This window comes from Zosterops lateralis, assembly GCF_965231275.1.
Source record: "Zosterops lateralis genome assembly, chromosome: 6".
Classification (NCBI taxonomy): domain Eukaryota; kingdom Metazoa; phylum Chordata; class Aves; order Passeriformes; family Zosteropidae; genus Zosterops; species Zosterops lateralis.
The window spans coordinates 35543458-35570281 of NC_139761.1; the positions used below are offsets into that span (position 1 = coordinate 35543458).

At 41.4% G+C, this 26824-nt stretch overlaps 1 protein-coding gene across 5 annotated transcripts in view; it reads left to right on the top strand.

Annotated features, from left to right (window-relative positions):
* RGS6 (regulator of G protein signaling 6) overlaps nt 1-26824 on the top strand; it is a 257977-nt gene that overhangs the window by 162930 nt on the left and 68223 nt on the right. For 3 of the 5 annotated variants that reach the window (XM_083864330.1, XM_083864331.1, XM_083864332.1), the window contains exons 4-5: nt 24383-24433; nt 25842-25948. The exons of the other annotated variants lie outside the window; for them this stretch is intronic. In XM_083864330.1, coding sequence (XP_083720456.1) covers nt 24383-24433; nt 25842-25948 — 158 coding nt within the window. The remainder of the gene's footprint in view (nt 1-24382; nt 24434-25841; nt 25949-26824) is intronic. 5 annotated transcript variants of the gene reach the window in all.

Genomic DNA, 26824 nt, shown 5'->3' on the forward strand with positions numbered 1-26824 from the left:
ACCCAAATCACCAAATGATCCATCATTCTGCAGTGGCTTGTCTACATTTTCTGGACATCAGAGATGATGTCAGAAGGGAAAGTAAACCCAAGACAACCTTCCAGCCATGTAGGCAGAAATTAGAACAAAAAATTACAAATTTTCTTATTGACAAACATGATTATAAAAATTGCTGGACTGGAAAGCAACAAATGAGAGCTATGAGCCTGGAACAAAGGGGAGCTACTAAAAATTGCTTAGTATTTTTCCCTACCAAAATTTGCTTTTAGGCCTTTTCAGTCCTTCAGTTGAGACTAAAAGCTGGAATAGAGACAGATTGCATGACAAATTACCTGTTGAATTCCAGTGTTTAGATGAATTGGTAATTCAGCTACAATAACAAAAAATAATAGATATTAAGAAGGGTCTTGTTGCTGACTGCAGTTTTATTCTGAAACACAACATTTAGCTGATGGAATATTGTGGCTAATGAATAAAGCATTAAAAAGAAAAGTCAACAATATTTCAATACTTGTAGAAATACATAGGGATGAATGATTAATGCTTTTCTGCATTCATCTCATCTTCAAAAGCACAGCTTTATTACAGAAGGTTGTTTCCAGATCTGAATGATACAGCAAAAGAGCAGAGATTAATTATAAGAACTGTGTGGCTTTGTTTTTTGGATGGGAGTGTTGAGCAGACTGAACTCAAGCTGCAATACTTCACCTCTCCTGTCTTCACTTCATAGCAACCTGGGAGTTGTGTGGTGAAGGATCTACCAACACAGTTTTGTTTTTTCACACCTCTTGCTTTGTTTCTGCCCTTCCTCCAGCATTCCTGTGGGCTGCAAAGCATCAGATTCACAGCAGAGCAGCTTTGCTCCTGCTGTGCCCGAGAAGCCACATCCCCCCCAGGAGCATGTGGGGATCTGACCCTTCAACAAGCCAGTTTTAACTTTGTGGTAGTGCAAAAGCAACAATATATAAAAGCACAATAATAATCAATAGCAATGTGAAGGCACAAATCTTTGAGTGTAGATTGATAGCCATTACTTTGAATCTGTTGCTTTAATTCAATGCCATTCCAACCATTAGAAAAATAACCAACTCATATTATTGGGTGAATACATCTGCCTCTTTATTCCATGCATAAGCTTTCTTCTTTGTTATCTAGCATTCTTTGGCTTTTCTAAGTCAGTGTAATTTTTAGGGTATTATTTATTGGGCAGATTCTAACTTGTATTTTAATTAAAGTTTATTTTGCAAAAAAACCCCAAGAGTTTCTTCTAGGATTTAAATTTCCTGACTTTAATCAGTGTGTTGCTTTAAAGAAATGCAGAAGTTAGCTTCAATAAATCCAGGCTCATAAATAATTTTTATATGTTCGGTTTGATAGGTGAGTATTGTACGCTTGATATATCTCAGTTACAACATTGAAGTTACTATTAATGTAACTCTTGGGGGTGAGGTGAAAAGGAAGGGTTGGCTTTGCTTTTTTTGCTTTAAATAGTACAAAGAATTACATAGAACACCAGTTTACTTTTGCTACCATGAATAGCCAGAAATCACTGTTTCTGAAAGCTGTGCTGGGCAGTGAGAAAACATCTCCACAAGAGGCTGTAGGCGAAGTTCTAGATTGGACAAGCTGTAGGGCCTGATTCCTGTGAATACTCTGAATGGTCAATGAATACCTTGTTTTATTCTGCCTGTTCCAGCAAAAATACACGGCTCTTTGGTCTCTTATGTATTTGCACATGAAAGCACCATAGATTTGGCTTTAGAACCTTCTATAAGAAAAGGCAAAGAGGACGACAGAAAGCTTTCAGGCTTTCCATGCATACTCATTGCTATAAATATATACATTTGCATGTTTTCTTTGGCTTTTTTTTTTTTTCCCCTGTGTGGATAAATGTCTCAAACTGCATGCTGGCTTCCCATGGAATTGTTTTGAGTATGGTGTGAACTGATGAGCTCGGATATTTTTGATGTATGATTCACTACCACATGCAGAGAAGAAAATTATATTTTGGTCCTGCAGAGCTATAAACCTAAGCAATTAGGTCTTTGTTCAGTTAATTCCTGTTTGGTGACTGGGTGCTTTGCCAGAAGAGAGTCTCAGGATTCAGCTCCATTGCAAGGCCACTTGCACTGTAAGAATTTTCTCTATGTAGATACCTCCACAGTATGGCCAGGATTGCAGACTAATTCTCACCTAGGAATGAATAATAAAACTGACAGGAAACTTTGAGAAGTAGGTTAATGTAATATGCTAAGTATACTCATAGGCAAAAAAATAGCATAGACTGATGAGAACAGTAACTCATGTTTCTAGCAGTGGAAGGTGTTACACCCAATTATTGTGGGATGTTGTGTGGTATTGCACAGAAATTATCTTATTTTTTAATTGTGGATAGGATTGTCTCTCTCAGTGTTTTATTTGTTTCTGGGTTTTTTTGTTTTGTTTTGTTTTGGGTTTTTTTGAAACTCAATTGTATGCTGGCTGATGCCAAAATGGTTGTCAGTCACTGAGTGAATGATTTCTGATGAGTTTTTCTTTCATGATATTTGACTTTTGCCCTAACTATTCAGTAATTTTCATTCCTATTTCCTGAATAGGTTAGACTGATGGGAAACCACACTTTTTAACAAATGAGATCTGCCAAATGTCTAGTATTTTGTTGAATGCTGTCTATGTTTTTTCTCCTACAAGAGACAGTGACAGGTGTGTTTTCTAAGGAAGCTGTAGTAGACATAGAAAATAAAAGTTACCATGTTCTGATAAAATTTTGATCACAAGGCTATCATTACTGAAGCTAATGAATTGGACAGTGGCATATTCATCAAAGCTTATTTCTTTTGTCAAGCAAAACACACCCATAGTCTGAAGATTGAATCTTTTAAAATATGATTTATAATTTTTCACTGTAGCATCTCATGTTCATGATTTACATCACTGCTACATGGACAGTGCATTATAATTTGGTTTTGTGTTTGTGTGGTTTTCTAAGTAGGAAGAGTTGATTTTAGAGCTCCATGGAGCATTAGGTCTTTTACACTCCAGCCTCTTGTTACCCAGTCTGTCTGTAAATCCAGAATTGCCCCATCCTGGATGCAGAGTCTGGCACTTATCTTAGCTAAAATTTCATCCACGGGTGATTGCCCAGCTCTGTGATTTGTCCTGGTCTCTCTGCAGGACCTCTCTGTCTTCAAGGGAGTCAGCAGCTCCTCCCAGTGTAGTATCATCAGCAAACTTACTCAGTATGCCTTTGAGTCCTGCATCAAAGTCATTTTTGAAGATGTTGACAAGAATTGGCCCTAAAATGGAGCCCTGGGGAACCCCACTAGTAAGCAGTCAGCAGCCTGATGTCACCCCATTCACTATAACCCTTTGCACTTGGCCTTTGTGCCAGTTGCTCACCCATCACATGATGTGTTTATCCAGCTGACTGCTGGACATTTTGTTCAGAATTATCCTGTGAGAAGCAGTATCAAAAGCTTTACTGAAATCCATAAAGATTACATCAACTGGCTTCCTTTGATCAACTAGGTGGGTTACCTTGTTATAAAAGGAAATTGTTGCTGTTGATAAGCAACAGATCAAGGAAAGCATCTTTCCTGGTTGGCACCCTTAGTACCTGTATCATGAAGTTATCATCCAAGTGCTTTGGGGATCTTTTGGATCTGTTTGTGCCAGCTGTGGGGTATTCCCATGGTGTATTAGCATGTCTTGGCATCATCTCTGTCAATGACTTCCTGCTCATTTGCTCCCTGCTCAGCCCATTAGGCTGAGGTGCCTGAGGCAGAAGTGTTACTGTAGCCAGCATCATAGAGGGAGAGCATCCCCCCCTCAGAGCTCAGCAATCCCCATGGCTGGGAATAGACATGAGGCCTTGAGCTCCCACCTCTGTGCGCTGGGGGAAGCCCTCTGGCAGCCTTGATGCCTTCCTGAGGCTCTTAGCATCATTACTGTGTAATACTGCTCTACCCTCCCCATTCCTGGCAAATTTTTAAGAGTTGTGGCATTAAAGTTGGGGAAGAGGGGGGAGAGATCAGAACAGTATCTAATGCAATCGGGGAATAAAGATCAGGAGAGTACCTCTTGGAGCCTCTCTACTGTAGTCAGCCTGCTTCTGGAGCGCTGTGCAAGTTAGATTTGAGCATAACTTCTAATTAGGTATCTGGGTCATGTTTGACATGCTCTTGGTTCGGCATTGACGTTTCTGTGCTCCTACTTAGCTCTAAATTTGCCAGCTGTTTTCCTTAAATAATTCCACTTTCCACTGAAGGATTGTGTATCTTATGCAATTACACCCACGGTAGTATGAGGCCAGTCATAGGGACACAGAGGTAGAAATAGCTCAGTGTTTTACACCAGCTTTGGCATTCCTTAATTGAATCATTAAAATTTGGATTCCCATCTCTGCTGTGATAAGTTTCTTTAGCTCTGCTGAGCTTTCATTCATAACATGTAGACTTTATCAGTTTAGGTGCAGGTCTGGAAACAGCTCTCCTCTGTTCCACTGAATCCTCTAGGCCTTGCCTTTAAATCCAGAAATGTCAAGATTAAATTCCTTTTCATTACTTCTTTTCAGCAGTCAAAGGATTTCTTATCAATCCGGATAGATTCAGGGATGAGTTGCATGATTTTTTTTCAAATAGTCTCAGGCCATGAAGCATTTTCTGAAACATTATGTGAGCTAAACTAGCCACAGCACTTTAGGTGCAGATTGTGAGAGTACTGGAATAGTCATGCTGGGATGACTATTTGCATGACACTGGGATGACACTTTGCATGTGCAGTGACATGCTGGAGATTTGTAATTCCGAGACTACTGTTGTTAAAGCAGTAGTCTCAAAATGACAAGCAGGGGGATTTTTAAAGCAGGGTTCGTTCCATTAGGGCCCATGTTGTTGAAAGTTTTAAAAAAAGATGTCTGATTTTGTCAACACTCACTCCTCTCTCCTGGGATCCCTGGGCTATTCTGTTCATAGAAAAGGCAATGCCCATTTTAGGGACAGTTTATTTGAGAATTACATCTGCATATTGCAGTAGGTGCCTTACTATCCCATTTTTAAAAATAATTCTGTTTTAAAATTAAGAAATCCTGATGCTCCTCCTCCTAATTCACCCTTTAGTTCCTCTCTGGTTTTTTTTTGCATGTGTGTGGTACCTTCCACCATTGGCCTCACCCACTGTGGTGTATTCAAGCCCACCTCTGAAAGGAGCCTACAAGAAGGATGGAGATGGACTTTTTACAAGAGCATGTTGTGATAGGACAAGAGGGAATAGCTCAAACTAAAACAGAATAGATTTAGATTAAATATTAGGGGGAAAAATATCTTTACTGTGAGGGTGGCGAGGCACTGGAACAGTTTTCTCCGAGAAGCTGTGAATGCCCCATCCCTGGAGGTGTTCAAAGATAGGTTGGATGAGGCTCTGAGAAACCTGGTCTCATGAAGGCTATCCCTGCCTATGGTAGGGTGTTGGAGCTAGATGATCTTTAAGATCCCAACCCAAGCCATTTTATGATTCTATGAAAATAGTCCACATTTCTCATGGATTAAAGCCAACATGCTCTAATGTGTGGCAATACAGCACACAGGGATGGTAGCTTGGGGGGTGTGTGAGGAGAAGTTAAAAAGCCATCAGATCTTGATTGTGATGGTCATCTGTGATTGCATATTTTCATTTTTGGGTAACAGTGATTGTTTATGGGGACCTGGAGGTTTGCCCTGCAGAACAGGGGGGTGTCTTTTGCAGATGGCACTCAGAGAGGTGGATTAATATGCTGCCACAGTGAGAGGTAAAACCCACAGATGCTTTGTGTCATGTCTGCATGGGTCCGTGGAGCCACCTTGCTGGCTTTGCTAAATTAAAGGAAGGTAGCATCTGCTCTTCAGCTGTGTCACTTGGCAGTACCTCATCAGCTTGACCGAGTCTGTGAGCCTGTTCCCTGCCTGTCTTGTCCTGTTGCATAGCAAACTTTGTTTCTGGAAAAGTATTGTGGAATTCTACTGTCTAATGAAAACCTGTATAGACTTGAATGGTAATATGAGTGGCAGCTTCATTTTCTTTTGTTTCATTTTTGAACTTTGTACATTACGCTTTTGGTGATGGAAATGGTAATTTCATGGTATGTTTTGGGGGCATTGGAAAATATACAACCTACTCTGTAAATAATCAGAGGTGCCTGGTAGGGCTGTAGTAGTGATGATAATGTGCAATACCATATTTTGAGTGAGAACTTGCTGAAGGGCCTTTGGCATCCAGAGGGGTCGCCCTGTATCTGTTTAAAATCCTGCAATGTATACATAATGTACTTTTTAGCTTGTGTGTGACAGAAACAAAGGTGCGCTAGCATACACATGGATTTTGGTCTTTGACTGGAAAAAAATTCAGGTTAACATGTAGATGTGTAAAGCAGTTCTTTGCTCCTTTCCTGACTAATACAGACTAAGAGTTGGACTAGATTAACATCGTAGATCCCTTTGAAATGAAGTATTCTCTTGTATTCTGTATGTCAAGCAACCATCCTAGTTAGTTAGCTGAAGAGACTGGCTGAGAACACACTTTTGAAGTGCTATGGAAAACCAACTGCTCTGTACAGAAAGATCCTGCACTGATTGCCTTCAGCACCCAAGACATCTCATCCTTACTGTCTCAGCATGCTTGAAGGTTTCATCTTTTTCTGCAGTTCAAGGAAATTAGTCAACGTTCCTTATCCTATCACATCCCACCTGAACATGCTCAACTTGTTACTACCCTTGTTTGCCACTTGACATCCCTCTTGTTTCCTTATCTCTGAGCTGTGGTTAAGTCACACAGGTGACTTTAGCCTTTTATGCTTGTTTAGGATCATGATGAATGGTGGCATTTTGATACAAAAATTGTTTTGTTTGGATTTTGGGAGTTTTTTGTTTGTTGGTTTTTTTGTTTTGGTTTTTTTTAGATTTATAAATACAGCTGGAACGTACAAAAAATAAATCCACCAAGTATGTGGTTTACAGTTAATCAAGCATGTGCTCCACAGAATGTTTTTTCCCTTTAATGTTGCATAACTGAGTACTATCATGAAAGAAATTACCCACTTAGCCTGAAGGGATAGTTGATATGTATCACTGGTCATTTTAAAAGTAATCTCTGCAGTACTTGAAGACTGATTTGAATTATAAAGCTTTTCATTTTACCGGGTATGAACTAAAATGTTCCCACATTTTGGATGGGGTTGTGGTTTGGTTTTTTTTTTAATGTATAATTTTACACGTGAAAACATAACTAAAGAAAAAAATGTGCCCCAGTTTTCCTATAAATCTTAAATTGTTTTACAAAGTTTTGACTTCTGAATTGTAAGGCAAAAAGTAACAATCTGATGTATTATATAATTTATTCTGGGCCTATATGCCAGCTCAAAAAGAGATGAACACTTGAAACCAAGTTCAGTCTCCTCCAGTATTTGGATGGCTAGATAAAACACTTGAAGTGCCCTTGAAATAAGTCTGGCATTAAAAAATGGCTCTAACCATTATGCCAGTACATCTTGTCAAAGGCAGGTTAGATGTAGGTTCCTGAGGGCTTTTCAGTTTTGAAAATGGAACAAAAGACTCTAAAGTAATTTCTTAAACTTGTGCCCAATATATTTTTTAAAAATTCAGGAAGGTTGTCTGTAGGACAGCTTTTTGATGTGTTGGTCATTTGTCTGGGGTTGACATCCTTTGTAGTCAAGAGATGTAACAAATCTGTCCAGGGTAGTTCTCAAAAACACAAATGTTTATTAGCCTGCCATGGCCCAGTTTTAATCTGATAGAGATGTCCATGTCTTTGTGTATTCAGAGAGGCAAAGGGATGCAAACAACTAGAGAGAGGAAAAAGAGAAACAGGCAAGGAAGTGCATTTGTTTTACTTTCAGAATTACTGCTCTAGAATACCAAATTACAGACAGCCTACAAATACCCAACAATTTAGTTTCATAAAAGGGAGCATTCTAAGCCAGCATAAACATATAATTGCTTCAAAATAGGTTTAAGACAAAAATGTGCATTTAATAACCAGATGATATAATTGAAGAGATCTTAATGGAAAAAAAAAAAAAATTTCAGTTGAATCTAAGCTGGCTGGAGACCTACTTATCTCCATTCCTGATATCCTGATAGCCACTGATTATACATCCTGCTAAAAGGATAAAAGCCGCCTTTTTTTTTTTTTTTTTCTACAGATCAACTTTTCTTACATTGTTTTAATGCCGAGAAAGCAATCAAATCCCATCAACATGTAGCTGTTTTTATTGGCATGTGCTTTGGCAGGGGCTGTTGTGGGTTTGTCTGGGGCTCTCAGTCTGCACAGGGCAGGACTCACTAGTGCTCCAACTGATCTGTATTTAGTAGTTACATTCTTCCCTGAACTTAACCAAGATGCTGTTGTCCAGCCATGACAGCTTGGTGTGGTGAGATTTGCTGGGCTAGTGAGGCAGCTTTGGTCTATGAAGAGAGCAGATAGGGTCATACCAAAGGCACCAACTTCCTGACCCTGTATTAAAAGCCTCAGAAGCGAAAGAATTGAAAAAATGAATAGCAGCTAGAGGTGCCTCCTCCACTTCCCCGTGGTGGATTGCTGGCCCTCATGGCAGTCTGGCAGTGCAGACACCCTTTCTTCTGCAGACAGAGATTCAGGTGATTTAGAAGCTCCTGTACAGGGGACTCCTGCAGGGTGGGAACCCCACTTGAATCACTCATGTGCCACATGGCCCAAAGGGGGCTAACTGGCCATCCCTGCCCCATCTGAACACCCTTCAGATAGGTGTTGCCAACAACTGTCTAGTTCTTGACCATCTGCAAATGCTTGAAAATTTTACTTCTTGTTGTTGTCCATGGTAAACCTGCTGTATGCTCTTCTGCTCTGCTTCCCAGACTTGATATCCTGAAACAGTTTCTTCACACATTTAATCTGAAGTGGCAGTGAAATAAACATATCCTTTCCATTTTGTGTTTTCTTTCAAATAATGGAAAAATCCATTCTCCCTTAAAGAATAATTGATTTTTTTTTTTAGTTGTAAGAGACCTTTTAGACTACTGAGTCCAGTCATTAACCTAACAATGCCAAGTCCACCGTTAAACCATGTCCTTGAGTGTTCCATCCACATGTCTTTTTACCTCTGTTACCTCCAGAGATGGTAACTCAACCTGAGCTGACTGTTCCAGTGCTTGATAACCTTTTAAGTGATGAAATTTTTTCTAATATCTAATCTTCTAACCTTATCACTCGTTACATGGGAGAAGAGGCCAACCCACATTTTGCTACAACCTCCTTTCAGGTAATTTATAGAGAGTGATAAGATCCCTCCTGGGCCTCCTCCAGGCTAAACAACCCCTCAGCTTCTTGTCTTTACTGGAGGCCAGAATTCTGTTTCCTGTGGGCTGCAGGAGGAGCAGCAACAGTTTACCCATGTTGAAATAAGCATCTTAAATTGTGTTCTTCTGATCTACTTATGGTCTACTCATTAAATGCAGTCACTAGGGAGAGGCTACAAGTTTGTTGGCCTTTTTTGTAGTTTTCTGGAGGCTTCTGTGATGTATTGTAGCAGGCTGACCCTGCCTGGACACCAGGTGTCCACCAGTGCACCATCATTCCTCCTCCTTAGCTGGACAGGAGAGAGAAGAGATAACAAAAATCTCACAGGTCAAGATCAGAACAGGGAGAGATCACTCACCAGTTACTGTCATGGGCAAAACAGACTCAACTTGCGGAAAATAACTGAATTTATTTCCAATCAAATCAGAGTAGCATGAGAAATAAACTCAAATCTCTTAATAACCTTATCCCAGAGACACTACCACCTCCAGTGATGGGCTCAGCCTAGCCAGTGGTAGACCTGTCCTGGAGCCAGCAGGCACTGGCTCTGTTGGGCACAGGGGAGACTTCCAGCAGCTTCTCGCAGAAGCCACGTGTGTAGCCTTCCTACTGCCAAAACCTTGCCATGCCAATCTAATCCACATGCATAAAGTGCTTGTCTTCTACTGTGAGCTGATAGCCTCAGTGAAGCCTCACAACAACAGACTCCAGACTTGGAGTCAAGAGATCTGCTAAGACAGGTATTTTTATGACCCAGGTCTAAATCTAAGGAGAGTTAAAGTCACAATACCAAAAGCATCTCTGGCAAAAACACAGTTTGCAGACCAGCATTCTGTGTTTTTGTAAGTGTAATTTGAAGAAAGATTTTTATTTTTAGTGGGACATTGAGGGAAAACTGGAGATGCTGATTGTGTCTTGTAATGTTGGATTCTGGGAGGATGTGTTGAAGGATGAGGATAAATCATTGGCATGAGAGAAGTTTCTTTAAGAAGTAGGGCAATAATTTGTCATGCTATACTGTACTTTATAATAAGGCTGTCATCTCCACATCTCTGATGTGACTCTATCTGTTTTCAATTTTAAACGCATAAAAGACCCCCTCATGACTTTAGGAAGCAAATCTCTTGCTTTAACCTCTTACCTCACCAGACCTGCTTCCTGGCAGCAAATTGTTGTTTCAGCCACAGTCTGGCAGCCTTTGCTTGGGTTTTGCAGCAAGTGTGGTCAGAGCCATGGAGGGAAGCTTTTACTTGATTGGATGCTTGGTTTCAAATTTGTGTGACCATGTTGTAGTCTGATCATGTTTGCACAAATCAGTCTGTGAGTAAGCTGGCAACAGAATGTTACTGCTCTTTCAATTTGTTTTTCCAAGTTGGAAACAATATTCTGAGTTACCTGCCTTGGGACCTACTGTAGTTTGCTCTGAGAATAGTGTTAGCAAAATTTGCACAGCACTGACAGGTTTCAGTCTGTGAAAGGAAAACCAGAAATGAGCCTTTACAGAGCAGGGATTCTGCACAGGAGAGTAGGACTGGGGGAATTTTATTGGCAGGAATTAGTATTAATGTTCAACCTTATGAAGTTGCAAGTCATTTTATGTTTTCACAAGTGTTAAGTAAACATCAATTCATTAATCTTTACAGCTCTTTTGAAAGACATTACACTTTCTTCAGCTATATATTTGTCCTTCAGGAACATTATATGTGGTCTTTCCCAAGCCATACAGAAATGTATCAGAATGGAAGTTTGAATATCCCTGATGAAATCCAAGTACATCCAGTAGCAGAAAAGAATTTTATCAATTTTTATATTTCACATTCAAGTATATGTATGGATGGTTACAGAATTCAGTGGAAAGCATGTTCACATATCTTTGATTGGCATTTGACCATTTAGATTTTGTAAGCAAAATGTATTTTTGCATACCTGTCATAGTTTTCAACATCTATGTTCTTATTCCTTGGGCCTGTTTTTTACAGAGTTATCCTCTTGATTTTTTGATATTTTCTCCATCAACTTCTACTACTCTTTCTCCCTTCTAACTTGCCTCTGTACATGCAGCATCAGCTAATGGAGTGTGAACAGGCTGAGAAGTTTATTTCAGAGTAAATCACTATGTTGGACAGAATCTGCTGAGCCTGTAAGATACCATGGTTGTAAAAAGTGACCTGACGTGCTTTCAACTGGCTTCACTGGAGTTGTGACAGTGCCATTAGCAGTGCAGTTGATACAACACCCAAAATGTTGGCTACAGCAAGGGCAGGAGAAGGCACAGCCAGCCCTGGTAGGGCAGTGATTGCAGTTGACTGAAGAAACTTGGCAATTTTTAACCAAGGAATATGGGGTGTGGTCAGAGTTATTCTATACACATTACCATGCGGAGGAGGAGGAAAGACAGTTCTTATCCAGTATAAGTCTGGGTTTCAGACTTGGTAATTTTATGTTTTCAAAGAAAAATATAATGCCACTTGAGATGCCTTTTCTATGTCAGAATTAATTCAACCTGTAATTTTTTTATATGGCCTTTGGAAGACTATTTTGTGCTGAGATTGATGTAGTATTTGGAACATTATGTGTGTATTCACTATTCTTCCACTTAATCTGGTGTCACTGAGTTACCTTGCTTTTTGCACAGTGGGATTTCTGGTCCCAAGTCCTCCAAACATCATTTTCATGCTTGTTCTTGCAGAGGGGACCATACAATGAACAATCCAGCAAATAATCTCTAAGCTGTGTTCCTGAAGAGGGACTATATGAGTATACAGAGATAAAGCCATGGATTCCTGCATTTTTATCTATTTTTTAGTGCCTGCTTCTATGTGACGAAACATTTTGTTAGACAGAAGTAACTTCTTTATAATTTTTTCCCCTCTGTTTAACATGATCTCTTTTCAGATCTTTCTTTACTTGTTTCTATTGCATTGTTTTGTAGACATACCTGCTGTACTACTGCCAAAATTTATTTTTCTCTTCAAAACTTATGTTCCTCAATACATTCCGTACCTTTTGCTGCTTACATTTTTCCTCTCTTGATTCAGTTTAATTCATAAGATTATAGCTTTAACCCTTTTGGGTGATTAACCTGTTTTAGATGTTTTATTTTCATCTGGGAGAACAAAAGTTGAGGTTACAGATGTTCAGACATATGAGTTTGCTTTCTGAGTCCAGGCCTTGCCTCCCCAGTGCAATGTGTAAGTGAATATGTTTATAAAAGACAAGGTCTATAGCACAGTAAAGTGCTCAGCATTCTCAGTCTGTTCTGCAAATACTTCCATGTGTACCTGACTTTGTTCTGGGAGCAGGCCAGTGAGCCTGGCTGTGCTGGGACAGACGACTGCTTGGCAGCTCTCCCAGGGCAATGTACAGTGATCTGAGTGCTGTGTCTGCTTTGTTGTCATCCTTCTCGGGGACTTGATGCAAGATGCTGATGACTTGTTGAGGAAAAAGAGGACATTGCACATCTCAATGTGTTCCTCCTAAGCACGTGGTCCTGAGGTGAAAGTGAAAAATAAGCAGAGGATTAACAAGGCCTTCCCCTGCTCTGCTTTTGCACACTTGTTCTCAGACACAACCTGATGCTGCGACCTGTTGTATTTTTACCGTTTTATTGCAATTCTGTGTCTTGACTGCCTGGAAGCTTTTCCTCTCACTTCTCTTCCTTGTGAGTGACTTCAGTGGACACAGCGTTGCTCTCTCTCTCGTGTGCCTCCCGGGGCGTGGAAAGGTCAGGACAGTCCCCGCTTCTTTTCGCCTGGAGTTTGTATTTGCTTTCCTTACCTCCGATATCAGTCACATCTGAAGAGAGCGGCACTTAGAAGAGGGGTGCGCGCTCCATCTGGTTTAACGGCGGCCTCACCTCCACCTGCGGTTCTCGGGGGGCGGGTTTGGTTTGGGGACAGATCCCTGTGCCCGGGGCAGGCGCTGCGGAGGGCGCGGCCCCTACGCCCGCCCGGGGCCCCGGCCTGGCGCCTCCTCCCATTCCGTGGGCACCACCGCCTCCTCCCGTTCCGTGGGCACCACCGGCCGCCTCCCGTTCTGTGGGCACCACCGCCGCCTCCCGTTCCGTGGGCAGCACCGCCGCCTCCCGTTCTGTGGGCACCACCGCCGCCTCCCGTTCTGTGGGCACCACCGCCGCCTCCCGTTCTGTGGGCACCACCGGCCGCCTCCCGTTCTGTGGGCACCACCGGCCTCCTCCCGTTCCGTGGGCACCACCGGCCTCCTCCCGTTCCCTGGGCAGCACCGCCGCCTCCCGTTCCGTGGGCACCACCGCCGCCTCCCGTTCTGTGGGCAGCACCGCCTCCTCCCGTTCTGTGGGCACCACCGGCCTCCCGTTCTGTGGGCAGCACCGCCGCCTCCCGGCCAGCCCTGCCGCGGCCCGCCCGGCCCCGCGGTGCCATCGGGGAGGGACGCGGGGCGAGCTCAGCCTCCCGCCTGCCACCGGGGCCTTGGGGCAAAGAGGGAGGACGGACAAAAGGCGAAACGAGGGAAGGAGCGATATGCATTTTAAATGAGAAGCTCATCTGAAATGAGAATGATCTGAAAGCAGCGGGAGAATGTTTGTAATACCAGGAAAGGTTTGTTTTCCTTGTAATAAGGGTTGATTCGCCACGAAATCCCCGTGGTGCGGCCCGGGCTGTGTGGGCGATGCCCAGAGCCTTGCGGTCCGTCCTGCCCCTGCCCCTCGGGCCGGGCGCGGCGCGGCCCCGCTCTGGCGATGGGCCCGGGCCATTCGTGCTGGCGCAGCGCCCCCTGGCGCCGCCCTGCGGCATTGCAGCTCTAACCGGGGCGAGCACACCAGCCTCATGGGGACACCGGGGAGGTGTGTTTGCTTCTGCTTGCCTTTTTTTTTTTTTTTTTTTTTTTTTTTTTTTTTTTTTTTTGGCTGAAGTATTTACATTTTTCTAGTTTCTACAGTCACCCGTGAAACTACTCTCTGAAAGTATTTTAAGAGTTCTCTCCCAGAAGTTCTGATGAATGAAAATACTTACTAAGACCTTATAGAACAGTGTTCCTGGCCTAAGAAAAAGTTTTTTGGTTTACATAGAAAGGATTTTGAGCTTTGCTGTTTAAAAACTAAAAGCAGCATGCATGTGTTTTGCTGCACTACAAGGATGTTCTGTGCAAATCTGCCCAGGCAAACTGCTGAGAAACACTGTAAGGTCCAAGGTTTTTCCTGCCACACTCACTAGGACGTGTCTGAATCCACAGTACACAGAGTGACTGATGTGCCCAGGAATATATTTCTGAGTCTGTGAGGGCAGTAAAACATTTACCCTGAGCCTCATGAGGTTTCCAGAAAGAAGTGAGTGAAGCTGCTTGGTCTCAGACCAGGCCACTGTTGGATGGCAGTAGGAAAGCAGCAGCATTGTCAGGTTTGTCCCACTGCTGGCGGGTGCTGCACCACAAAGCTCTCTAAAACAAGAGATCTGATCAAGGCTGATCCTCATTACACAGTGAATGGCTTTCTGAAGGCTGTGGGTAGCAACCAAATACACAGCTGTCCCTGTCCCACTTTCAGAACCTGTTGCTATCAGAAATCATTGCTGCTTTGGAGCAGCCCATCAACTTTTCTGACTCCAAACTCATACTTATATCGAAAGGAGTTAAATAAAACATTGGTCTTCAAATTCTGGGAAGGGGGAAAAAAAAAAAAAAAAAAAGAAGGAAAATATTTACTAGATTCTCTCTTAGACTGAAAACAAAAATGTTTTCTAAAATTCATGGTTAAGGTACATGGTGTTTTGTCATTAGATTTAATTATTTAAACTGAATGGTAGTAGTTCAGTGCAGGTTTCAGCTTTTCAAAATGCTTCTTACTTTCAGAGGTTATTTGGTAAAATAAATTTGAAGGGTTTATCAGACAGGAAATGTAATTTTTAAATATAGGTATTTAAGAAATTATGATGGTTGTGTTACTGTTTGTATTATGCACATCCTTGGGAAATCAATCAAATATAAGAAAGAACAAATAATTTATCTACTTTGAACTTGTTCATTGTGGCTAACAGATTTTTACTTGATGGTTGTTTCAGTGTCATCATTAAATTCTTCTGCACATGTAAAATTCCCACTGTTGCATATCTCTGCCCAAATTTAAAATGCAGGAACGAGCTGTTGCCAGCAAAATCAACTGCTCCTTGCCAGTAGGAGTCCCTTTAACACATGGCTTAAGAAGCCCTGTTTAAAATAAGGCCTCTAGCATTAGTGCCAATATTGTCTCTTTGTTTTGCATGGCACGAAGTAAATTATCAGCAATTGCTGAAGAGTTGTAATTCATTTGGCTTTACCCTTGACTAAAAGAAATTACATGTGCTACCTTAATCCTGCTGGAGAATTGTCCTTGATTGACTTCTGCAGCAGTACAGAGCTCCAGTGAGGCCAACTGCTCTCCAGGACGGCTGACATTATATGTGACTGAAAGTCCTAGCAGGAGAAGGGATGGGAAAGCTGCACAATATTGATTATTCTATTTTAAGAACAATGAACTCCTGGAGGGAAGAGAGTTACAGACATTGGGTCATTTAATTTTCCAGGTAATGTGACTGTTAGTGCATCACTGCAAACATTGTGTGTGGTTCTCAACCTTTCCTGAAGAATATGAGGCAGGGGGGAAAGTAGAAATGTGTCAGGAGGAAGTTGCTTTCTTAGAGAATTTGGTGAAGGTAACTACTATCCTTCTCTGTAACAGAGATCACAGATGATCACGTTACTGCAGATAAGACAGAAATGTGTGATCCTGGGAGAGATCTGTTGTGGCCAGGGCTCCATAGGAGACTTAAAAACTGACTTTTGCAAACAGAATTACTGCGGAAATTCATAGGAATCTGGTATAGGTGAGTCCTACAATTCCAGATCTCTTAGTAAATAAACATTGTGCCAAAATCATTAAAATGCTGCAGCTTTCAGAGCGCTTTGCTGTCCTGTACCACTTGGTGACATTTACACCTGTGCAGGGAAACTGTTGTAACACTAGTGAGAGAAAGTAGGACCTTGATGTAACAGCCTTTGAAATTCAGTTTGCGAATGAGGACATGGTGTGAAGTGACCTGATAGTCGCATGCTGAAATACACCATTCGCCTTCTAAGTTTTATCAATTTTCTTGTTTCCTAGAAAAGGAAATTAGATATTAAAAATATGAATATATGATTAAAATGACAGAAACATTGCCTTTCATTTAAAGGCTGTGCACATAAATTGAATAGAAGTAAATATGTTCCATCCCTAACAAGATCTGACACAGGAATCTTCAAAAGCCTCAATTCCAGCAGTGCTCAGAGTTGTTTCCTTTGCTGTTTTGTTGCCAAATCATTTTGACAATGTGAGGAATAGCGCCTAAACACTACTATATGGCAGAGAGCCAAATTGCTAAGCTGTATGAGCCACTTCAGTAGTCTTGAGTAATGCAAAGGCAGAGCACCCTGAAAAGCAGCTGGAAATTTATGATCAATTGTAGGTGTACAGGTGCATCTCAACACATCTGCAGTTCTTAGCCATTTGTAAAAGGTGGTAATTTGAAATGCTACTACAAAATGCTGTTACTAGTGCTGCTGGGAGTGCAAGGTACCACTTTCCTGCCTCTTGTACACTTCTGTAAGAGCTCTCAAAACAATGTGCTCATCTTCTGTGGGTGTTATAGGAGGTATGGCTTTGAATGACACAAAGTGTGGAACTGCTAATTCTTTTTGTTTTGCAATTTCCTTCCATACTTGTAGTAACAGCAATTTGATATTAGTTGTATTTGCGGAGAGAATAAGATTTGGGCACAGGTCACAGGGTATATCTCTAATTTAGGCCAAATTCTAACCGAGGGAAGCAACAGCAGTGGGGGTTGCACTGGAGTTATGGTATGTCCTGGGTTCTGGAGGGTGTGTGCATTTGGGTTTACCAGTGTGCTTGTTGATGCCAGGCCTGTCTTTAGGTAGCACAGACACGATGGCAGCTCAGGTTTTCTAAGGCCAGGTGAGGGGTGTTTAGCACAAGTAAATCAGTGTGGCTGCCCTGTGGTAAAGGCACAGCTTGGCATCTCTCAGTGTGAGCAAAGGCCAGAGGGAGTCAAAGGTGCTGAGTGTCAGGTGTGAGGGCTGGGCTGATGTGACACAGCTCTGTCAAAGTGCAGTGAGAACACTGAGGCTGGCGTAACACCAAACCCTTTATGAGCTGGGCAGGTCAACTGGAAAAAGACCTTTTGCTGGTATCGCTTTTTTTCCAGTTGAGGACCTGGTTTAAGCTGCCCTGGCAGACCTCTCTCACTGGGATTAACTGTGCATCCATTAAGAGGTTTGCTAACTCAGCTTTACTGACACCACTGTAGAGCAATCATTTTAAATCCAGGGCTCTCGATGAGTGGCATCCTTCTGCTCCTCGGCATGGCTGCCTGCTTATAGGTGTTGGTGATGGGTGGGTATTGCAATGTCTTTAGGCATGTCTGCTGCTACTTTCTTTCATGCCTTGGAAAGCTACCTGAGCTTTTTTTAGGTGGGGAGCCTTGTAAGGAAAGAAATCTGTCTGTGGTATCTCTGAGATCTTAAGATCTAATTTATCTTTGTTATCTGGGTAAATTAGCCCTCACAGAGCTCTGCACCATCATGTCATTTATTGATTCCTGCCTAGTGAAAAATCTCCCTCTACAGGTCTGCATTGTAGAGGGAGTGTGTGCTTTGGTAACCTGACCAACATGATGAGAAGGCAAAAGTCCCTCTGAATAGCAGGTCAGAGGAAGGAGGAATTAACAGGGTTGGAAGTACACAGGAATTTGGATTTGCAATTCTAAATCTCCATCTTTCAAATTTTGTATTCCACCTTACCACCAAGCTTCATTTTTACTTCATATAGAGTACTGTGTTGTCAATTTTTTTATTACAAGAAAAGTAAATTGTAAATTCAAGCTCTCAAGTTTACAGTGAACAAAAAGACTCCTTAGAAACTTTGGCTGCTTTGTTAAAAAAAGGGTAACACTCCTGCTGCTGCTAACGGTTGTTAATAATTCACAAACAAGATTTAAAGTGAGTATAACATAAATGCTATTGCTAGAAGCTCTGAGCTGTTGTAGCTTTGATGATGCTCCTTGCTGACACTGAGTGGTGCAATTACCACATGCTGATGAAGGAGAGCTGCAATTACCACATTTTCTGAGTCAACTGCTGAGATATTTTTTCAGCTGGCATTGGTATTTATTTATGTACTCAATGTAGGTAAATTTTATAAAGCACTTCCTCAATATTTGTAACACAATATTAGAGAGAGACTTAGATGTTCCTCTTTTTTTTTTCCCCATAAAAATTGTTGCTTTGTGTTAAATCCCTACTGTGAGCGGTAGTCTGTACTCCCAACTTAGCTGAAAGCACTATGGGTGTCAGTGGGGGGCTCTGTGTAAGAAAAATTGTAGCACAGAGTGCTAAAGGCCTTGAGAAATTTTGTATTAAATAGTTTTGCCCTTTGTCATAGGGGATGTTAATTTGTTTATTTTTGCAAGCCCAGTGGTAAAAGTGAGGATAATTAACCTTTTTTTCCAAGATTTACCAAGGACTCAGAACTGGCTGGGGAAGGACCCAAGACATTATTTTCATTTAATAGTGTGATTGCCATGATTGGCAGTGTAAAAGCAGCTTGAGTGTCTGCTCGTACACCTGTGTATGTATTTTTATGTAATTTCCACTGCTTGTGATTTTTTTTTCTCTTGCTGTTCTTACAGAAATATTTAAAGATTGCTCTGAGTTCAGGAGCAAATTGTTTGGAAAATTTGGTGCTAAATGGGTTCATCTATTTTCAAGAATGAAGTGACAGGAAGGGGGACATATTTTTTACCCTTTCAGCAGAAGACTGTCTAGACTGTGAGTTTGGAGGTGATTGACATCAGAGGGCAGACATGTGGCTTGTTTGCCCATGGAGTGTGTAGATAAGGTCTAGGAAGGAGCTGAACAGTTCACATTCTTCATGGAAAAAGAAAAACAGAACAAAAAACCCTATCCCAACCAGACCAAAAAACTCCCCCTGCCATGCAGAAGTACTTAACATTTTTTTAAACCATCAAAATATGTTCAGAGAATATTAGAATTACAGTAGCACTGAAAAAAAAGACAGGAAATAACCAAGCAATCTTCTGCATCCTTCTGTAAACAGGTATGTATAACACATTCTCTCATGTTATCATCAGGTGATATTTTTAAATGTTTTTAAGACCTCACTAGCTTCAGTGATACTATCTGCCAGTGCAGTGTGAGGCTGCAAATGATCTGAGATCCAGGATATCCCACCCATCAGCTGATGGCATCCAGTGGTCAGGGCTCAGCTTAACAAGTCCCATGAGACAGGACAAACTTTAGTGCTTGGTCACTAGTGCTACACAAGAAGTTCTCGTGTCAAATCCCTGTGGAGCTCCACTCATTAGTGCTTGTCAGTTCTGTGATCTCAGGACACAGCAAAAAAAGCAGTTGTCTTTCCAGGCCTAAAAAGAAAAATAAAGATGCACACATTTGCTGAGGTTTCAGAAATACTCCTGTATTTTTAATTTGTGTACATATACGTGTGTGTACAAATGTAGGCCTTGTCAAGGACACATTTAGTCCATTGGATGATAAGCAGACCTCAGTGGTTCTGGTTCCTTTGCTCAGAAGCAGAGGTACAGACTTCCCTCCAGGCAGCAGATCTTTAGAAACAGCTGGAGGATGGTGCATTGTCCTGTCTGCCTTTGTCATTTCAGCATGTGAAAGATGGGCAAATCTTTCTTTCTTCATTTTCTAGAAGAGGTAGAACAACATAGGTTGAGTAGATAAGGAATCAAATACAGGGGTGGTGACTCACTTCACCAACTGCATTTTGCCAATGGCTTCACACCTTGTGAATTTTTAAAATTTATCTTTCAATGTCTTACCACTCATTTGTCATGTTGACAGGCAATGGCCAGCAGAGAACACTAGCTACTATTGAGGGGTCACTGAGGCTGAAGAGAAAATGTAGAAAATAGCAGTAAATGTAAAACTGCTGGTCTGTCTCTAAACACGTAGCTGGATAAATGGTCATTGTGAATATGTTTGCACGTAGAAATACAGCTATTCTGTTGGTGTTAAGCAACTTCAGCTTCAAAGAAGAGCCTAGGGCAAAAAGATATGTTTCATTATACATGAGGAGGAAATAGGTGTTCAAAGGATGTTGGCTATTCTTGAACTGAGCATTCTGACTCAGAGGAAATGTAGATGTATAGAGAGGAGCACAGAGAAGATGGAAGCTCTTCCTCTACATGGATTTGGTAACACTTCCTATTATGAAAACATGCCCAACTGTTTGTTTTCAGAAAATTTCAAATGCCCTGTTAGTGTTCAGTGGAAACACATCAGAGTCAAGATTTTTCCTTGGGTGTCCTCTGAAATGGTTTGTGAAATGTGAGAAGGTGACTTTTGGGGAAGGTGAGTTACATAAGGACCATCCACCAGGCTTAATCTAAATGAGAGGTGAAAATGATGTTTTCTGGACATACAACTAGAGGTATCTGTGTCTTGGTCTGGCAGACCAAGTGTTGTAAAGTGTTGTCCTTTACAGTGTTGTAAAGGAATCACTCAAATCTTCACCGTGTCTCAGAAGGATAAATCTAAATTTCCTCACTTGAAGAAGGGCATAAGTAATATTTCTAAGGTGGGCAAAAGTAGGTTGCAGTGCTAGAAACAGCCACAAGCAAATGCTGAGCCAGTGTGTAAGGGTAACCCTAAAACTGAAGGTGTTATGGGAGATGACAGTAAAGAGTTTTCATTATGATTGAATATTAATTAGTGACATGAATATTAACGATGACAGTAATTAACAGAGGAAGGAAGGACTTGTCATTGTCCCAAGGGTGAGTAATCAGTCTTGGCAGGTGATAAATAATGGTTCGGCAAGCTCAGCAGAAAGATAATCTGTCTGCCTCAGGACAACTGGAGAACAGCTATAACATCTTCCCGGCTCTTGGCAGCATTCAGGAATGACTTCATGTTTTTAACAGAGACAAATTAAAATTCCTGATCTCAAGTGCTGCTTATATTCTGGAGTGGCTGATCACAGGAGTTCTGGTTGAGTCAGTGCCTTCAATTTACTAACCCTTTAAACCTTTCCTGCCCATTTAAACCTTTCTTATAAGGGGTAAGGAAAACCGGAGAACCAGCTTTCAGCATTACTTGAATTTGTCATTGTTGTTTGATGGAAATTGGATAGATTCCTCAGAAGTATCCTAGAGCTGGAGACATGATCATTCTATGTAAAAATGGAGTAGGACTTTGGACTAAGTCAGGAACTAAGTGTTCCTGTACACCTGGAAAGGGGTCATGCAGAGAGCACTTCACCTCTTGTGAGCAAAGCAATGCAATACTGTAGATGATTGTCAGCTATCAGCTCTCACATCACTTGGGAATACAGTGCTTAAGAGATCATTGCAAGCCTGTAAACAGAGGCCAAAATCAGGAGAAACAGTGGATTTTTTTTGTTTGGGGAACAAACTGAAAAACCAAGAAAGATTCTGGTTTTACTTGAACCAAGACAGCATTTTGTGAGGTTTTGTTTCTAAAAATGCAGAAACACTGCAGTTTGGCTCTTCTTGAATTAGCTTTCTAACCATAAATGTTGTGCTTTGTCTTCAAAATATTTTTTTTTGTAAAAGGTAAAAGGGAACACCCATGTTTATAAAATAGAGTATTTTATTAACAAACTTGTCAAAACAATGTGGCTCTGAACATATTCCCCATATGCTATTCAGCTAATGGTGTTCACTAGATGCTTTCCCATTTAGCAGATAATTTTGAGCCCTTTGTACATATTTTTTTGAATAAATATATTGTTCAAAAAAATGACATGACCTTAGGATGCATCTGGCAAGTTATTTTTAGTAGAGAAAAGAAAGTGCCGCCATTATTGCCATTGTTTTGGTGTTCTGCAAGGTACCGAGTGCAGTTTTGGTGAGCTCAGTGCAAAGAAACTGATTTAAATTTGAGAAGTTGCTGAATGGTAAAGTATAGGGAGAGACCACCTTAAAAGGACATAGGAAGACTTGAGTGTCAGCCCTCTATAGAAATGCTCAGGAGAAACTATCAAGGAAGAAGAATCATTGTTTTCTTCCAATGATAATAGATATAAATCACACATTAACAAACTTAGGTTGCAGAGTTACAAGGAAGAGTTCAATCTATTAAAAATAATCTGGAATAACTTTCTAAATAGGATAATGGCAACTGAAAATGCTCCTAGGTGAAGCTGGGAGGTGTGGTGAATGACTATGCTGCTGAGAATACAAGATTGTGAGATTGGTCCTTTAGTATCTGGTTTACTGACACCTTCAAGGCAGGTTGAGATAATGCCCAGCTGCTGCTTGTTGATCACATCTGTTTGCCCAGTATTTAAGTGAAATCAGATGTCTCCCTGATCTTCAGGAGCCCTGCTGATTCTCTGCAGGGGACAGGTCTGTTGTTTCTCCTTGGTTGGGGGATGAGGTAGGTCAGGTCTATATTCCTGCCTGCTGCTGAAATCTGACTGAAGAGGGTTCACTGATGCTCTTTGTAGTGTTCTGGGTCAAGTTCCACTGTCAGGGGAGTGGGAGCTGCTGTTCCTTCTGTGTGGAGTGGAGCTCACATTTCTAATGGCAGAGTATGGAGAGTATGGGAGAGTCAGACTTGCAGATAATTACAGGGCCCTGGGGCACTAGCAATGCTTCTTGTCTCCCTCTGTGGCACATTTTGACTCCTGGCCTTTATTATATTTAAGGTTTGCTGAGGGCATGGGGATGCTTTGGGCCTGTTGGAAAGCAAAGTGTTTGTCTTCTGGAAAACAAGTCTTCTTGAACAACCATCATGGTTATGCTGCTCCTTGAAGTCCCTTTCATGTCTGAGCTCAGAAGTGCTCTACACAAATAAGATCCTCTGGGATTTGTTTTGTAAGCCTGAACCAGACTGGACAAGGCTTTGAGCAGCCTGGTCTAATGGGTGGCATCCCTGCCCATGGCAGGGGAGTTGGAACTGGATATTTTTAGGTGTCTTCTTGCCCAAGCCAGTCAGTGATTCTATGAAGTGTTACTGGGGCTATTAGCCTACTGTATGTGAATGTAAATATTTCTCTGGAAACTGACTGTATGTTGAGAACCCAGACATGGCACTGTTAGGTTGTGATGAATGCTGTTGTAACTTAGTACAGGCTTGCCATATTGCATCCAACTGTCTTTGCTGATTGCCTTTGACTTTGGAGAACTCCAGTTAGCTGACTTGTACACACCACTATGTTTAATTTTAAGCTTAACTTTCTGAGTGTGTGATTTAACTAAATTTTGCTGCCCTGTCACAATGTATTTTGGTAACCAGCCTTTCTACTGAACAGTGACAAGTTTTCCACTTCTGTGATCTCCATACAAGCCACAGAGGTTGTATACATGCAGAGGATCAATCCTAGAGAATGTGATTTTCTTTATTAGATAGCAACTACTTTCATTATACTTGAAGGGCCCTGGAAACCTAATGAACTTCCTGATGGATCTTGAAGGCTCATCCTTCCCATCCACCATTCAGTTTGTGTGATTACCACCAGGTGACTGCTCACAGTGTTACAGGCACTCTGAATACCACCTCCTTCTCTAAGACATTGCTTGACTTTGATATTAGCAAGACCTTCCTGTCTATTTTTGACTGATGTTTCAGTTCTATACATCTACACATTACAGATGGGAGGTGCCAGTAAATGCTCCTTTGTCTCCTTGCTAACCAGTGCTTGCAGAAACTTAACTCTGTATGCTGAGGTGAGAGAGAAGAAAATGGGAGAGAACAGTGACAGGGAATCATTAGACTAATATCTGACTTCAGGTATATCAAGTCTTCTATTGCACAGAAAGCTCCATGGGACTTAGTACCTGTCAGTAACCATGTAGCTGCAGTGTGACACAAGAAGGAAAAACATTCTGAAACCTCAGTGGAAATAAAAAGCAAAATGGGATAAAGTTCATGTCAGTTCTATTGCATCTATCTCAATGTTATCTCTCTCTAGGGTACTCAAACCCTGTGGTCTCAGTGTCTAATACTTTCTTAAATTTTTGTTCATTTGTTTGTTAAGGTTCTGATATTGTGCAGTGGCTTATGAAGAACCTCAGCATTGAGGATGCAGGTAAGGTGACCACAGCTGGGGAGAAATAGATGCTCCATCTGTATTGTGTGTGCCATTAGACAGTAAATACTATATTGCTGCAGTCTAAAATGCCAGTAAAAGAACATGGTTGGCTTAAGCACTGGAGGGAAGGAGGAGGAAAAGAATTAAGAGTCAATATCTTAATTAAGTCTAATGCCTTATACTGCAACACACTGAAGTACCATTGCAGGAATTTTAGCCTGTCTGTGAAGCTGTTGCTACTTACAGAGGAATGATTGATTTTAGGTTTTGTTTCTAGACTTCAAAACAAAGTTGGTGGATGTGGCTAAGTAGGTAAATGCAATATCAGGTTTTTATGGTGTGGAGAAAGGTAGCCACAGCTGTCGAGACACAATGTCTGTGTCATTCTTGACCAGGCTCATAGAATCTGGTAATGGGTTTTAATTTATCAAAAAGAGGAAATAGATAAATCAGCAGATAGATAAATAGATAATCAGCTATAAAAAGTGCTCAGTGCATGGGCACAGTCCAAATAGTTCACTCTTCAGAGAAACCAAAATCATTTAGGCAAGTAAAGATCTATTAAGAAAATGGGAAAAAAAGATCTGCAGGTCCAGAAGTTTCTTTTCCTCTTCAGGAAAGGGAAAAAAATCCAGAATCTCACCTACCAGTTTTTAAGCTGCCTTTTTGTCACCATGTAAAAACAGAGATAGAGGCAGTGTTGAATCACCCAGTGGGGCATCCCTATACATACATCTCTTCTCATGAGTCCTGTCAGGTCCCAAATCTGAATTTCAGCTGCAGACAATAGCTTTATTATTTATCTGGACATGCATGAGCAGATGATTTTTCAGCTCTGTGAAAGATGATGTAGCTTTTGACAGCTGGCATCGCTTCAAAATCTGTGCAGATGTGCCTCTTCATTGAGGAAGGTTGCCTGGGCAGCACTAGGATGTGTAACTCCCCTTTGCAACATTTTCTCTAACAGAGGGCAGTGCTACAGTGTGAGGATGTGTCTTTATGAATAAATATCCTGCTAATGAACTGGTGTTGCAGGTGCTTGTTGCATTTGGTAGAAGCGAGTGAGGTTCACTGATGGAACAGGCTTCTTGTCAGCTGTCACCTGTGGTGGATAATGTACTTTGAAATGAATTTCATGCTCTAGAGCTGAACTGCTGCGTGTATTTTGTAAACAAAAAACTAACAGATTAAACATTTGAGCAGTGCTTCATCTGTGTTGTAAGGCTGATTTCTGCACTCCTGTTTTGCAGGGTTTGGTTGGAAGTAGTAGGGATGTGGTGTGGGTACAGAGAGGCATGTGGGCACCAGATTTCACATGACTCATCACCAGAACTGCAATTGAAAGCAGAGAAATGTGTGGTGCATGTCTTATTGACACATCCCTGCTGTTATTTCTCTTTCACAGGGGAAGCAATACACTTGGGAAGTCTTATTGCTGCACAGGGTTATGTCTTTCCCATCTCAGACCATGTCCTTACCCTGAAAGATGACGGAACGTTCTATCGTTTTCAGGTTGGTGAGCACCCTGACTCCCTTGTGGGCCCTTCTTCTGTGCCTGCAGTAATACTGCTGAAATCACCCACTCTTTATACCTGAGCAGCCATTAGGTCTATGAAGCCAGGGATTGAGGCTATCTTCATAGAGACCTTAGGAAATGATGAAGTCCCTTTAAAAATTTTTGCTTTAGAATCCCAAATCACTCTCATCTACCTTGTGACTTACAATTTTACATAAATTATTAGCTATGTCTTGTGACTACTTTTGATACCTGAGTTCACAGCTGTTTTACTCAGATTTGAACTAAACCAGGAAAAAGAAAATGGCTTTCAGGTCCTAACTCTGATGCAGAATTAAATAGCCATTCTTCTGTGTAAAATGGACCAGGGCAAACTTAGTAGCTGGACATTTAAGCTTTGGCACAGCAGAAAATTCAAATTTTTACCATCTCTTGCTTACAGATTGGTGTGGGAGAGGGCAAGCTTAAGGCTTTGGCTCTTCTACAAAGGATGTGTAACTTTGGTAATCGCCTAAACTGGGACATCTCTATCCCTCAGTGTTCCTGTGCCTCCAGATGTGCTGAATTTTTAAAGCACCCTGTGCTTGAGTTCCATGCCCTGTCCAAAATCTGCCACTGTCAACTCGCTAGATAACTGAGTGCTTCTGCTGCAACAGCTCCTTCCGAACTGATTGTATAACTTTAGAAGAAGCAGTAAGTCCAAACTTGGAGTCCTACTGCCTCATCTTGCTGGCCAAATTTGTGTTTTTCAGTTACATGATCCCAGCCAGCACTCTTATCTTTCCTGTCACCTCTCTTCTGTTCACCCTCCTGTTCCTCCTTTACATTTTTTTTTACTCTTTTTTTAGCTTTTATTTGAAAAGCTGGTTCTG